We start from the raw sequence: 16,198 nt of genomic DNA on the forward strand, positions 1-16,198 counted from the left end.
AAACCTACTTTATTTACAAATTTTGTCTTTATTAGACTGGCCTATGGCCTTCACTCTCAAGTATCTCACACTTCCATATTTATTCAAACCCCATGATTGTAGTACAGAACTCCATTTTCAATAAAGTCCAAGTCAACATGCAGAATGTCAAAACCTGTACGATAAATATAGCCTTCTACAGTTCAACTTCCAAATACAAATACTCCATAACCAAGGGGATAAAACAACCTGGCCTGGGATGCTGTTTCTTTAAAATGTCTGCCTCAGTCCAAGAGCTATCCAAGGCAAGAGTCTTCCTGCTCCATTGTATACATAAGGGCCTTGCTCTAGTCTAAACCATCCCTCAGTTACTGACTGAAGTTGGCAGTAGAGAAGCTAAGTTAACGCAAGAAAGTTAAAATACACAAAAGCTTCAAGGCACATCATATCAAAAAGAGAACCAAAAGGTGAGGAAGTAAGTGAGAAAGCTTTATAAATGGAGGTTTAACTAAATTCAAAATAAAGGACTAAAATAATATTCTTCCTCATTCACAAACTTTCTGTATGCTATTGGCTTGTGCATTACAGCACAGTTTTAACCTAATGATCAGCATCAAAACCAGCACCATTAAAGCAAGAACTTGAATTGTCAGATCACTGGAGTCACTTTATGCAGCTTATCCACTATGGCCCAAAATACAGCAGTAGGAAAAGTAAAATGGCCCTTTAATCATCAATCCTCCTTGCAAGACAGTATCAATGTCCTAATTTCAGTTTAATGATGTTTGCGCAAGGTAAGAAAATTGACATTTAATTATTTCTTTAAGATGGAGAGGTACTTTGAAGTAGCTCCAAACTCTCCTTTTATCTCAAACTTTTGAAGTCGTGTTTGTGAATGAAGTGGGTAGGTTTAACAGGGAGCAGAAACCCCAGCTGGTGAATTTAGTTTTACTCATGCAAACCTGGCTAAGCTGAGATCAACAAAGTCAGGATAGATCAGGATTCAAACCAGTGAGCCCCAGTAAGCTGCGGCTCTAACCACTTAATAACCCCACAGAACAATTTTTAAATGCGATTTTGGAAGGGGTCCAGGTTCCCCGATAGTCTAGTGCCCTGACACGAAGGACACTATACAAGTTGTTGTTTTCTACAAATGTGGGGTTGGTGGTTGGTTGGTGGTTGAGCAAGAGATAAGGGAGAAATGACCATATGCATAATAATAATCCTTGCATTTGATATAGCACCTTATCACGTCATTGAGACCCAATAAAGCGATTCACAGACTATATTGACTCTGCATTTTGTGGGGTGAAACACGGCAGCCAATTGCGTACAGCGGTGTCCCACAAACAGTCGTGGATTGAGTGATCACACTTTTGGGGGTGAAGAGGTACACTTTAAAAGACTTAGAAAGGAGATGAGACAGAACAGCAGAGGAAGGGAATTCAAGAAATTAGGGTATAAAATCTAAATGCTTGGCCTTCAACAGTGGTGTGAAGAGGGTGAGGAGCGCTCATAATCTCGAGTTAGTCAAGCCGAGGAGGTGTGCTGAGGAGTGAGGTAGGAGAAGGACAGAGAAATAGGGAGGTGCTCGGAAACGAAGGGATTTACAGGTGAAGGTGAAAATTTAGACACTAACGTGCTGGCAGGCAGGGAGCCAGTGGAGCATGGCTGGGATTGGGGAGGTTGGCAAACTGAGTTTACAGTGAGTGGGTGAGGGTACTAAATTAAGAGCGCTGAACTGGTAGATTGTTCAGACTGCAGTCAAACTGCAGTCCTTTTATCCAAATCACACACATTCCAGCCACCGCAGCATTATCCAATTCTGACCTCTGCAAGATTGACCTCTGCAAGAATGACTTCATCTAAATAGAACTGAAAGAGGAAGAAGTAGTCACATAAACCAGGAGTGTTTTTCCCTACAAAAGTCTGAAGCAGACAAAAGATTTCACGTTGCTCAAAGGGAAATAAGTCTAGGATAGAAACTTCTGTGGTATAGTAGTAGTATAGTGTATGGAGTACAGTGAGATTCAAACATAAACCACTGCTCTTTTTTTAAAAAAAATGATGCAAGGGAAACTCCTGTTGTCAGCTCCCCGTTACCAGGGAGCTGAAGAAAATGCCTGCTCCAACCCTGGTAACACAGAGTTAGTCTTTCACAAACAACTGAGTGAATTGCTAACTTAGAAGTTTGACAATCAGCTGCTTGTAGTGCTTGGTGAAATACTGGCGAAGACACGAGGGACAACTCAATTATTCCACTAAATTGCACTAGCTGAATGGTAAAGACAGGAATACAGTTTTGGTCCTAGACTTCAATTTCCTATAAAGCGGTAGCGGGGGGGGAAGGAACAGAAGTCAGCGTGGGTAAAGAAAGAACAAGAGCTTCTCTTGGTTTAGTGCAGTGTGTCCTGTAACAGAACAGTAGAAAACAAGAACATCTAATGCCGAATACAACAAACTATATTGAGGAATGATTTTGCAAATAAACTAAATCTGAAAACAAACTGAACTAAATATCTAACTGGAAAGACAGCTTAAGACTTGTGAATCAATTCACCGTATATGAATAATTACAAATTTTCACTCTTTCCCACAAAGGCAGGAAGCACCAGTCCAGCTCAGAAAAGAGGTGTTTTAAACGTAATCACACTTGCAAAAGGTAACATAGGTGACAGACCACACCATTCAAAAGAAACTTCATTCACAGCTACTTCACTGAAATGGATAGCCACAAAAATAAAGTGTTAAAAGTTACAGCAATGGACAGTCCATATTTGTAAGTAATGAGAGATCTGTTCACAGAGGAAGCGTTTGGGGGAAGAGAAATTCAGAAATTTAATGAGACAATTCTCCATCCTGTGTTGGCTCCGAGGCAGATTGTTAGTTTAACATCATGAACCCATGCCCCCGAGGAAGCGTTAAATTGTTCTTATAACCTCTGTTGAGGCTAACCAAATATATTACCAGTCTAAACTGGATTTAAAGTCAGCTCCCAAAGACGAAAGACCATTATGTGAACCCACCAGACTACTTAGTCCTCTTCAACCCTTTATAATTTGAACTTTGCAATTCAGAAACGCCACATTATCCCTAACCTTTCTCCTATTCCAAGAGTCACAAATCAAATTCAACTTACATTCACTTACAGGTCAGATACTGTCAGATCAGCAAAAATCTGAAAATTTCATTGAACCTCACTGAAATACTAGCAACATAATCATGGTGGAGTGGAGTATGTCCCAAACACAATGAAGCCCCCTGCCCCTCCCCCCAAAATAATGACCTGTAAGTGAAACTCCAAGGAAGAATGCACAAGAAAGCACATTTTTAAAAAAACAAAGCAATCAACAAATACTGGAAGTGCAAAAATCTAAAAGATAGAAATGAGAAAAACATCACAGAATGAAAAAAGGAGATTTTGGGGGGCTTGCCGGCAATATAAAAATATATACGGCACATCTTAAAAATATTCAAAGAATAGGAACTTACATGCCAGAAGAATTAACTGCTGTGTTTCCTTTTCCCTCAACATTATGAGTCTCATTTATTTGAAATACACTAAATATATTGCCAGGAAATTAGAAATTTAAACAAACACAGAATGAAAAACACAAAGTCCAGAAGTGGAAGATAAAGAAATGCATACGACAAAACTGTCCTAAGACAGACAAACCGCTTTTCAAATTCAAAAGACAAGATTGGGAAGTGGAATTTAGCCTGGAAGCAAACATGAGTTACTCCTTGGAGTACTGAACGCAAGAAAGATCTTATCGATCAGCTTCAAGGCTATTTGAGAAGACAATACTAGAGTTGGAAGAGCTATATTAAATTTACTCAGTATCACAAGTGAAGTTAAATGATATCTTTCTGGTACGAGGATGCACCTATGATCAGCTAGTTCCTCTCCATCAACTGCGATGCCGTCACCTCTATTAAAATTAATAGATTATGTTGTACCCGAAGTTGAATTGGTTGAAAATGAATTGAACCAGTCTAACCTGCTCATAACTGTGTACGTTCAGTACTTAAAAAAAAACTTCTCAAAAATCAGTAGAATAAATACAGTGGAGCTTCATAATAACATGGTGGTTGGGATCTATAAGATTCCAACCAGCAAGTGTAACAGGGGCAATGGTCAGTCAATGCTTCCGTGCACTCTCCCTATGCGCGCAGAAAATCAATTCGGTTTCATGCGTTCATTAGATTTTTTGATAATTAAATGTCAAGGTCCACACTTTAACTAAATCTATACTGGAATGAAGCACATAACAAGGTTCTATGGTAGTTCTGCATTTTTTGAAAATGCAGTACTCAAATACCTTAATACCAAGAAATTTACAATAACATCGCACAACAACAAGATTGCATTTATAGAGCGCCTTTCACGTCGGGAGGACGTCCCAAGGCGCTGGACAGTTGGGTCGGGACCTGAGCAGGGGGGAAATGGTCAGGGTGAGGGGAGGGAAGGGAGGAAGCGAGGAGGGGGTAGAGAGTCGAGCTGAAGGCACAATACTCTAGCTATGGAAAGTCATAGTGAACACATAAATATACCTGGTGAACAACAGACAAGTACTGTTGAAATCCAGGCTGTCAGCAATAGCTCATTGGATTGATCCCTTTCATTTGTTTTATGTATTAAAAAAATGGGATGTTCATTATTATGCACAAGTCAAAGGATTCTTTGACAACAGGACCAGTCAGCTTTTGCAAACCCAATGGCAAATTCAGCAGTTAGCTCCACAATGTGGGGAAGCCCTGGATTAGGAAACAGTCCCTTTTGCAAGTCAAATTGAGGCGTGTCTCTACATTGAAAGTGATCTCTTGATTTTTCATAAATGAAAGATGTGCCAACTATCATTCATAAAATTATTACAGCAGGTTTTAACACAATCTAGACCATCTCCCTGCCATTTGCCTTTTGACCTGTGAGACAAATACATTCATGGTACCAAGAATCATTAATGCTGTACAGCATGGTTAAAAAAAACCACACTAACATTTTAAGCAAGAAATATCAATTTCACAAAGGAAGTATTTCACATCCTTAAGGTACAAGTGTCGTTTTCTATGTTAATCTCAACATGAAACAATAACATTTAGCAAGGCAGATTGTAAAATTGCTGGATTTCAGATTTATGTGGAAAATCATGTATATCACATCATGTGATAACCCTTTTTCAACTTGGGAAACAATCCAAATAGCTCAAACACAGAACAAAAACAGTTCCCAACAGTTTAAGAATAAATTGGTTAATATTACCCATGTGCAGTATTTTTTTTAAAAAAGGAGCAAAGAAATGGGATTAAACATATGAAGAGCATCCATGATCTACTAAATGGCAGCGATAGAAAGATTGGCTGAACAGTCACACCAGGAAACAATTCTGTTGCAATTAGCCTCCCTTTTCAGTCAGTAATTTATAACCCTTCGCCAATTTTGACTTAAAATTAAATCTTACAGCAAAAGCAAATTTACTAACTCAAGGAAGGAAGCATTTCCTGAGAAAAAGATTTGCCACAAAAACATCACTTTCTGCTATACACAGTGTAACCAGCATCTGACTTACCCTAACGTATCCTTCCTTTCCTTCCGTATATTTTCTTTCCCTCCTCGCCCCCCTTCCTGGGATAGATTTTCACTGACATCTTATACAAATGGGTCTTATTCATGTGTGAGCCTCAATAGTGAGTTGGCAAGCTATTCCAACAACAACTTACATTTATATAGCATCATTCACTCAGGGTAGGTCCCATAGCGCTTAACAGTAGACAGAGCACTACACTGAGCCTGGGGGAGGTGACTGTAGGCATGGTCGAATAGGAAGGTCTTCAGGCGTGACCTGAAGGTGGCGAAGGAAGGGGCAAAGTGGAGGGATAGAGGGCGAGGGTTCCAGAGCTTCGGGGAGTAGTGGCTGAAAGCGCATCCACCAATGGTGGAACGGACATGCAGAAGGCTGGAGCCCGTCGAGCACTGGCAGCGGGTTGTGTGGTAAGCAGGTCGGAGAGGTAGGGAGGAGTCAGGGCATCAAGGGATTTGAAAATGAGTGTGAGCATCTTGCAATTGATCCGTTCGGTAATAGGGAGCCAGTGGAGCCTGGCTAGAACTGGCGTGATGGGGGGGGGGGTACGGAGTTTAGTACGGGTGAGTATATCACAGCAGAGTAAATCATAGCTGAGCCCAATCTTTCCTCTCCTGGTGGTGTACTCATACATGCCTACAAGATATCTCAGCGCAGCAATCAGGATTAGAATCCTAGCCTGATTTTTCCATTCCTAAACAATTAATGGTTAAAAAAAAATGCCATCATCAACCCATGCTGTAAGAGTTGAGACAGAAATGGCATTTATGCACACATCCTTTACACACCCTCAATAAGCTGATCCTATTGAGACACACCAAAAATAAAATTCAATCTCCATTAATGAAATGATGTCCAAAATGATCCCAGGTTTCCATTGACAATAAAATCAGCATTTCCCTTAAACAAGATATTCTTCAATTAAGACAAATCATAAATTTTGCCAAACTATAATTACAAAAAAATGTGGTTACTCAATTCACAACTGTTTGTGGGACACTGCTGCACGTAATTGACTAGTGCATTTCACCCACAAAATACACTGTCAATCCACTTTACAACATATTCTGCGCTTTGAGACGTCTCAACAGCAGAATAAAGTTCTACATCAAATGCAGGGATTATTATACCACCCAAGTAAAGCTTTGAGTGTATATAACAAGGTATTCATAAAAGACTAATCTCTTGAGCTACTTATAGTTGAATGAAGTGACAAGAATCTGGTCAAAGATGAACCAGAAATGCAAAAACTCAAAAATATAAAACTGAAATTAAATCAATGTACAAGGGCTCTTGGGGCCAGACAGCGTGAGAGACAGAAAAAGGAAGTCATGGACTGGCATTTGCCTCTCTCTCATTGAGTAAATTATACTGTTAGGTCCCAGTGATAGCTCAGTGACCAGCAGACTCATATAGATCAGGTCAACTACTGATCTGGATTAACTCGTCTCAGCCAAGATAGCAGCAGGGCCTCTATTATTGATCTTAGCACAGTTTTAGCACAGGGACGGAAAAATAATCAGTCAGGGCTCCCACTGCTCATCCATAACCAATAATCTCACTTGAAGATACTGACTTTATTCAGGTGGACAGGATTTGGTTTAGGCCCACAGCACCGCACTAATCCCATATTTGCTGCAGTCACGATCAAGGTTCATTGATGACCACCTGATTGAGCTGGCAGAGCCTGTGACCCTATAACCGCAAGTAGAAGGGGAAAAAAAAAGCAATCAACCACTTTAATAGGGGAGAGGAACAGAGATAACTGGAGCAGAATTGCAGGAGACAAAAAGGCAAATTGAGTTGGTCTGTGGGCAGTTTCAAATTTAACTATTCACTTCAATTTATCTGAAGTATTTGATGCAAACAGCTCACATTCAATCGAATAAAAAGGACAAGGTCCTCAGAACTTTTAAGGCCACAGAACACCAACAGTGTATGCTCTATTCCAAAAATGTAACTTTATAATCTGAAAAACCAGAGGCAAACATCAAAACCTGGTTAAAAACTTTGCACTGCTCCCATAGTAATGTTAAGAGTGGCCCCTTGAATAACTTTCAATGAACATTTTTGGATTGAGGCATTAGGAAAACGTGAAGGGAAAAAAAACATTTCAACCCCAATTATTGAAATATTGTATTCCTAGTGAAAGCGAGGTCTGACTTCTTTCCCAGAGCAAAAATGCAGATTAATGCCCTACCCTTTCCAACATACTTGGCACTTAAATTCATTTTTTTTTTAAAAAACTGTAGAGCCATGAGCAGAACTATAAAAGATCTGCTAAGTAAAATTTGTATTTTTAGTATGGTTTTGTTTAGATTCCTTCAACTGAATTTCAATCAAAATGTTAACAGTTTGAATTGGAGCACACAATTCTAAAATTAGATTACGGTTCTTACTCTAATCTTCCACGTTCCTTCACACACAGTGGTCTAAGAGAGCAAAATACAGTCATGGATATATATAGATATATTCAACAACAAGATTACCTTTGTATAGCGCCTTTCACGTCGGGAGGACGTCCCAACTATTTGACAGGCTAAAAAAGCCCCCTCTAGTTTTGTGCACCAGGTCAGTTGTAAAATAATGGGGATTAAAATACAATAACTGTACTTTATAAAACTCAAACTTCCCCTTCACGCCACCTCATTGTGAGTACAGTAACACATTCTGCTTGGTGCCTCTTCTATAATCAACCAGTGAAATAACTGTTGGATGATACAATGTACTATTCAGTAGCACAGTGCAATGACTCTTCACTCTGCCATCCAGTACAACTTCAAGAACGGTTCATCTCCAACCGCAGTAAAACTCAACAGCGCTAACGTTCAGCTAAAGAGCAAGCTTCTTTGTACATTATCAAATTTTACATTTTGACCCAACATTTCTGAGTAATATGACCCAAGAAATTTCCACCCCAAATTCAACTTAAAAGCTTTTATTTTTTATTCATAGGTAAGCTATTACCTTAGACACATCAAGCTTTGTTTCAATATGACCAAAATCTTTACTCAGCTCACCAACGCCCACCCATAGACCACAGAAGGCATATGTGACTGCTCACGAATTCTGCTCTGAGGTTTTTGCGATAAACTTGACATCCCACGCACTCACTTCCTTTACTTATAGACTGTACATTCATAGCTAACAAAGGAATCACAGGGGAGGGATAGAAACGAGAGAAAGATTAAATATAAATGATCTTACTTAGAAAGTTGTATTCACGGATCCCCATACTAAAGTTAATATCAAAATTACAATTGAAGAAAAAAAAATCTAATCTCGATCCAGTGACAAATTGTTTGAAGGGAACGTGCTTCAACGTCTTTACATTTCACTTTGTCAAGAGTCACATTTTTCCCCGTGATTAATAATAATCGTTGAGACGTCTCAAAGTGTTTCACAGAATATACTGTAAAGTGAATGAACTGTATAATTTGTGGACAAAACATCCACAAAAGATTAACAGAAAAAGAGTGGCAAGAAAATCTGGTTTAGAGGTATTTGCAAACACGCGTTGCAACGCACTGCGTCTCCCGCCCCCGCACAGTCACACGGCCTTTTCTCAGGGCTTTATCCTCTCCTCTTAACTATCTATATGCCCCCGCTCGGTGATATCACCCACAGACATGGGGTTCACTTTCACCTGTATGAGACCCAACTCTGCCTCCACTCTCAACTCCAGGAACACTGCTGTTCTGACTGACTGCTTGACTGACATCAAGTTGTGGATGAGCTCTAAGTTTCTTCAATTAAATGTTGACAAGATTGAGGCTCTCCTGTTTGGCTCCCATTCGTGCTTTCTCATCTCAAGCACCAACAGTCAAACCTGTATGGGTGCTGAAAAAAAAATGTTTGACAACCACTAGCCTGGAATACGAGTTCAAAATCCTGATGTGGGACTTGAACCAACAACCTTCTGCTCGAGGCGAGAGTGCTATCAATTAAGTCACGTAAAATACGTGGTGATGAAAGGAATAGTCAATATTTCCATATCTACTGAGCACAAAGTGCCTGTGGTATATAGACTCTCAAATAAAGTGTGTTTAGTAAAAAAGAAATTTTGTGTCCCAACAGTACTATAAAATGTGCCTTTATTGCCCTTTTCAGTTTTTTTAAAAAAAATTGTGTACAATGGAACTTTAGAGAATGTAGGTAAATCTTGGGGTTGATGGATGGAGGCAATTTCTTGAGTACGTCTCAGCATAGTTGGCCTTATTTCTTGCTTCATGACACTGGACCCAAATTTAGTGGTGATTCCTGTGTGGCTGTACAAAGTGTTATCTGGGAAACTGGTCAGATTTAAGATGGGCAGAAACACACAGTTACAGTATTTTGCATTTCCATGTTTAGTGTCTGGATAGAATCCTTTCCTTCAAAATTAAACTTAAAATTTGTTAACTGGAATTGTAATGTTATCAGTGGTTGCAGAGGACAGAGATTTCCAGCTTTTTACATTATTGTAAACCAAACTAAATGCATTTACTAAATGAGCTTGGAGCTTTGAGAGGAGATGTCACCCATGCAAATACTATTTCACTCAAGGGTTTGTTTACAAAGAGTGCAACCTTGGATTGCTTTCCGCTACTATTTATCTGTATTTACTGTACAGTCCACCGCTGTGGGCTGTGTAATATGGAGCAAAGCGTAAATGGGAATAAGGCTCCGTGAAAAGTGAAGCTGTTCTTTGTGTGTTACTTTTGCAGTGTAAAAATGTGTGTCAGTCTGACTCAGTGGTAATGCTTTCGCTTCAGTCAGAGGTTGCGGGTTCAAGCCCCAAGTCGGGACTTGGAATCACATAGTCTAAGCTAAAACTCCAATGCAGTGTTGGTGGTGCTGCATTATCAGAAGTGCCGTACTTCGGATGAGCTGTTAAACCAAGGTTCTGTTTGCCTGTTCAGGTGGATGTAAACGATCCTGCAGTACTATTCTAAAAGAGAAGAGAGTTTCTCCCAGTGTCCTGGCCAACAATCCAGTGCACAATACGATGTGATAATCACCCCTCCCTCTACACTTTTGAACCCGTCCCCCCTCCTCTCTCATCACCACCATAAACCGTATGAAACCCACCATCTGCTCCCTCGACCCCATCCCTAACCCCCTCCATTACCCCCCATCTCCATTTACTTGCCCTTCTACTCATTGACATTGTTAACCTCTCCCTGTCCTCTGTACTGTTCCCACCCCTTTAAAAAACACTGTCATCATTCCTATCCTTAAAAAAAACCCTCCCTGGACCCTTCTCTCCTCCCTAACTACTGCCCCATCTCCAACCTCTCCTTCCTCTCAGCTTCACTCCTTCCTCTCCCGTTACTCCCTTCTCGAACCCCTCCAATCAGGCTTCCGTCCCGCCCACAGCACAGAAACCGCCCTGGTCAAAGTGACAAATGACATTGTGTCCATCTGCGACCGGAACTCCCTCTGCCTCCTCGTCCTCTTTGATCGCTCTGCTGCTTTTGACACCGTGGACCACTCTATCCTCATCCACTGGCTCTCCTCTCACCTCAACCTCCACTATGCTGTCCTTGATTGGTTCAGATTGTACCTCTCACACCGCCTGCATCTTCTCGAACGACTTCTCCTTTAGCCCCTTGACTGTCTCATGCCTTCTGGCCCCACCCTCTGGAACTCCATCCCGCATTCCCTCCGTCTCACTCCCTCCCTCCCCACCTTCAAGACCCACCTCAAGGACCGTGCTTTCGAGCTCCCCGCTTCCCCGCCCCCCTGCCCTCCCCCACCCCAATCCTCAGCTCAGCAATTCTGTCTGTCCAGCGCCTTGGACGTCCTCCCGACGTGAAAGGCGCTATACACACATAGTTGTGTTGTTGTTGTGAGAGTATCTTTCAGTTTTAAAACTGTTATAACCATTAATACAATTTGTTTAATTACAAGTCTTGAACTCTAGCATTATTACTGATTTATCTCATTTGCTTTGAAATGTGGAAGAGTGAACAGATGCTAAGAGAACTGCAGGTGTTGCAATGAGGTATCTTTCTGAATTATGGATTGTTGGTTGTGACTGCAATTGCTTGGCCTATTTATATTCTACTACTTTGCATTCAATAAATTGCCAGTCTGTTCCAGTGTCAGGAATAACAGTATGCATATTTTGTGTGCAAATCCAAGTTAATTGGCTTCTGCAGAAACAGTTGAGCTTCAATGACAGTAAATCTTAGTCCTTCAGGAAAAACAGAGGAGCGTTTATGTAATTTGAAGAGCAGACCACTTAGAGCAGTGTGTACCAGCATTGTGTATTGTGGAAGAACAAATGATCGGGGCATATAAACAGTTACTTTGACAAGGATAGATGAGTAGAGAGACACTTGACTCAATGTGGACAGTCTTATTTTATATGCTCAGTGCTTAATTGCATATCCTGTACAACGGCTCTAGCTATGTATTACAGGAAATATACAATATGCCTGATACATGCACTTTGAAGCATTTTCACTCCTGATAACGCAACCTCGTGAGGAATTTTAATTCTCATTTCACTGTATAACTGTTATACACGTGCACTGTTCTTGAAATAATCTACCATCTGTAAAATCAGCCACTATAGTTTTGAAATAATCGCTGGCTGCAGTTACATACAGTAAGGGTATGTTGTCATGCATTTAGCAGCCAAGAGTAGTTTATATTCATTTTATTGCTAATTCATCAATATTTTGACTGACTGGCAAAACATGATTTTGCTTCAATTCCTGCAGATCCATTTGGCAGCGTAAGATGGCTTGAAAATGTAACTCAAAACGTTGACAAATGATGTGTTGGACGAAAACTAAATGTTTCTTATGACCAGAAAGAATGATAGGAATGTTCTTCCATGAGCATTGTTAGCAACTAGATCAAATTTTACAACCTTTTTAAAAAAGTAAATTGACTCTCATTCAAAAAATTAAATTAGGTTACTGGGGCTGAATTGTCCCTTTCTGTGCTGAAAATGTCCAAAAATTCTACGTGTCACTATTATCGAGTATCAGACCTATAATTTAACTACTTAGGAATCTTAGTTCCAAATGAGTAGTCCTATCATTTTTTTGTGAAGTCCCTGACTTTAATTGATTGCCAGAAGTGAAGCTAGGAATTGTCTGTGTGGGGAATATGAAACACTAATCCACAGCAGTCTGTGGAATGCTGTAGATATTTTTAGTATTGCTTTTAAAACAATCTTGAGGATTCACACCCTGATCAAAAAGTGTCTAATTTTGAAATCGTGCTCGGAGCTTCTCTTGACCTTTACTTTTCTCTGCCTTGATATAGAATGGCTGACATTTTAGCTAATCCTCATAGTTGATCTTCTTCATGGTTTTAAACGTGTGAGACATCAATGTTGGCCTAAACTTACAAAAGCTGTGATGATATTCTGAAGTTACAATCTGAATTTAGAAATGGGCAAGCTCAGTGTGACTTTTTGTAATCTGTGGTACTTCCCCACCCTTCTCGAGCTAGCCGGCACGTGAGGAGAGACAGAGAGGGAAGGAAAGAGAGAGCGAGCATGCCCAAATGGCTATTATTCACTTCAAGGCTGTTTGTGGAACAATGCTGTGCCACATTCACACATACAGTCACCGCACTTCACAGTACCTCCTGTGAAACACTTTGAAACGTCCTGCTGACATGAAAGGCACAATACCAAAAACAAGGATCATTATTAATGTCTTGGTGAAGGATTGAGAAGATTGAAAAGCTCAAAGATCTCTACTGCTGTAAAACCACCCACTCTCCCTTTGCAACAGTCTATTCTGTGAAGCGCTTTGAGACGTCTCAAAGACTTAATAAGGCACTATATCAAATGCAAATATATAATAAAGTATTATTATATAACTCTCCCTTCCTGTGAGAAAACACCAGTACCTACACAGTTACTGCTCTCACCCAATATTAGGGACATAGCATTTGTGAAGCTTTCAAGCACAAACCACTTTATAAACACAGGTATTGATTGATTCAGCCAGTTCTAATTTGCTCTCTCTGTCTCCTTCCAGGGATAAGGCTAAGATTTACATAATTGAAAGCAAACCATACAACCAATGGAACACTTCACTTAGACGGAGAATCGAGTTAAAGACCCGGAAGGGAGATCATTTCAAAACTTCTAATTAAAACTAAGGCACTGGAAAGGATCCAGTCAGAAGCACTGGTAACACTCCTCACCTCTGTCAGAACACAGGTTCATACTCCCGTTCGGATTTACTCAGTCTCGGCTGATATTCCAGTTCAGTACTAGGGGAACATTGCATCACTGGGGAATGCAGTGTAGAATCATCAGTAATGAACCATCATCCTCTGCTCTACATTAAAGAATTTCTACATCTTCCACATTTCTTGAGATAGATCCAGACAAAATAACAGATAGCCATGCAAATAGCAGGTTGTGGAATTTATAAAATGGCCTTGACCTCTCCAGTGGTGCAATAAAAGGCAGGTCATCACTTTTTCACCAGAAGACTGAATGAACACAAACCATAATGTCAAACAAAAGACCCTGCAAGGCAAGCTTTCTGTTCACTTCATTTTTCACATTTTAGACATTTTAAGGTGTAAATAATCCAGTACAAAACAACATTCAACACACCCTGACAAGATCTGACAGACTTGCAAACTTGTTATTTTGGTGCAAAAACCAGTCCAATCATGTTCCCCCCAGGACTTACATGGCATTCTGTACATACAGTAAATACACATTTTAATGTTAGTTACAATGTGTAACAAAAGAATGAGTAGCCGGCAGGAAACAGTCTTGATTGTCGACGCACAGAGTACTAAAGCACTAAAACTCTACACTAACAAATCCCAAATCTACATTTGTCTACGCTATCTCTACATTTACCCCAGATTTCAGATCTGATATTCTGAATTCCTAGCATTCATCAACGTTCCGAGACTCCCTCTCAACCTCAACAAATCCATGCGCAACATTGGCCTTCAATTATGCCCTCAGCTTGCCTTCATCCCATAAATCAAGTTTCTGACCAAGATCATTTTTCTGCCTCTTCACCACATTGCCTGCCTCAGGCCCAATCGCACATCTAACAATACAATACATAACAACAACAACTTGCATTTATATAGCAGGGTAGTGTCCCAGAATGCTTGACAGTGACAGAGCACAGCGCTGAGCTGGGGGGCGGTGACCATGGGCGAAGAGGAAGGTGGAACAAAGGGTACGAGGGTCCAGGAGAAGGCCGGAGTCAGTTGAGGCAAAACCCCCATTCACCCCTTCATCAGCTCCAGACTCGACTTTTCAAATGTCCTCCTTGCTGCCTTCCAGTTGTAAATGTAGGCAGGCCTTAAAATATTACAGTAAACGTCAGTCCCCAAAAACCCAATAATGAAATATCTCTTGTATTTCAATATAATTTAGTTAGAAAAAGAACAGCGCCCAAGAATTTAATTGAATGTTAAAGTAATTTCAGCATGACCTATGTAAATGTTTGTTGCAGAAGGCTCATTGCAGATGGTAAATATTATACACACTTCAGCAAGATATCTCAGCAAGCTCTCTGGAACTCCATCCCAGAATGCCTCCAACTTAATCCCTCACCTTGTTCAAGGAATGTCTCAAAATATACCTCTGAGTATGCTATGGATCATCTTTCCCCTCCCAATCTTTCCCCATTGAGCATTTCAGCATTATTTCTGTGTACTAGAGCAAGATGGTCCAACTAAGCGAGTTTTCTCACCGACTGTGTCTCCCAACTGCCAGCCAGTTAGTGAGCCACGGCCTGGAACCAGCCATCCCGCTGCTGGACAGTGAGCCTTACAGCTGATTGAGAGAGGAGAAAGAGAGGGGTGAAAGAGAGCAGGGGAGAGAGATTGAGAGAGAGAGAGAGGAAACATCAGGGAGAGCAGGAGAAAATGAAACAAAGATTTATGCAGTGTTTCGTGGTTTACTGCAAGGACAGACAATCCGACCAGAACCGATTGTACAGTCTCATTATGATCGGAACACCACAGGAACCACGGTGGTTTACATTACTGCAATCCACAGATACAATGAGTTCAATAACATTTCACATTTTTAATTCTTTTCCATCTTTTTCAGCATTTAAATAAGTGATGACAATGGATTAACATAATACAACACATGACCAAGTCTATGTAACTCATAATAGCCACACCAGGCTCTGCAAGTTTATTACCGACATCCTCATTAAGCTCCACTGTCTCCCATCCCCCAGTGGATAAAGTTCAAGATCCTCATCCTCACATTCAAATCTCTCCACGGTCTCACACCCTCCTATCTCTGCAACCTCCTTCAAGCACACTGACCCAGCCACTCCCTTCACACAGTGAACCATGGCCTTCATGTCCTTTAGCCAACCCATCCCATGATCAACAGGTTAGCTTTCAGCCATTCTGCACCTTCTCTCTGGAACTCCATCCCAGAATGCCTCCAACTTAATCCCTCACCTTGTTCAAGGAATGTCTCAAAATATACCTCTGAGTATGCTATGGATCATCTTTCCCCTCCCAACACCTTCTCGGCTTCCCATCCCAGCTCATGTGCTCATTCAAGTGCTTTCCAACACAAAAGGCACTACAGTAAAACTCACACAAGACGTATCAGTCAAGACCATAACATCTAATATGACTTAAACAAAGTCCGAGTTGCAGGCAAACTTTAAATCGTA

The 16,198-nt window shown here is 40.6% G+C and overlaps 1 protein-coding gene across 3 annotated transcripts in view; it reads right to left on the reverse strand.

Moving 5' to 3' along the window:
* Positions 1-16,198, reverse strand: part of LOC103176992 (protein tyrosine phosphatase non-receptor type 12) — a 71,043-nt gene that overhangs the window by 44,658 nt on the left and 10,187 nt on the right. The window contains exon 1 of one of the 3 annotated variants that reach the window (XM_007890905.2): positions 7,138-7,213. The exons of the other annotated variants lie outside the window; for them this stretch is intronic. Coding sequence (XP_007889096.1) covers positions 7,138-7,191 — 54 coding nt within the window. The 5' untranslated portion in view covers positions 7,192-7,213. Of the gene's footprint in view, positions 1-7,137; positions 7,214-16,198 lie in introns of those variants that run through there. 3 annotated transcript variants of the gene reach the window in all.

This window comes from Callorhinchus milii, unplaced genomic scaffold, assembly GCF_018977255.1.
Source record: "Callorhinchus milii isolate IMCB2004 unplaced genomic scaffold, IMCB_Cmil_1.0 Scaffold5, whole genome shotgun sequence".
Lineage (NCBI taxonomy): Eukaryota > Metazoa > Chordata > Chondrichthyes > Chimaeriformes > Callorhinchidae > Callorhinchus > Callorhinchus milii.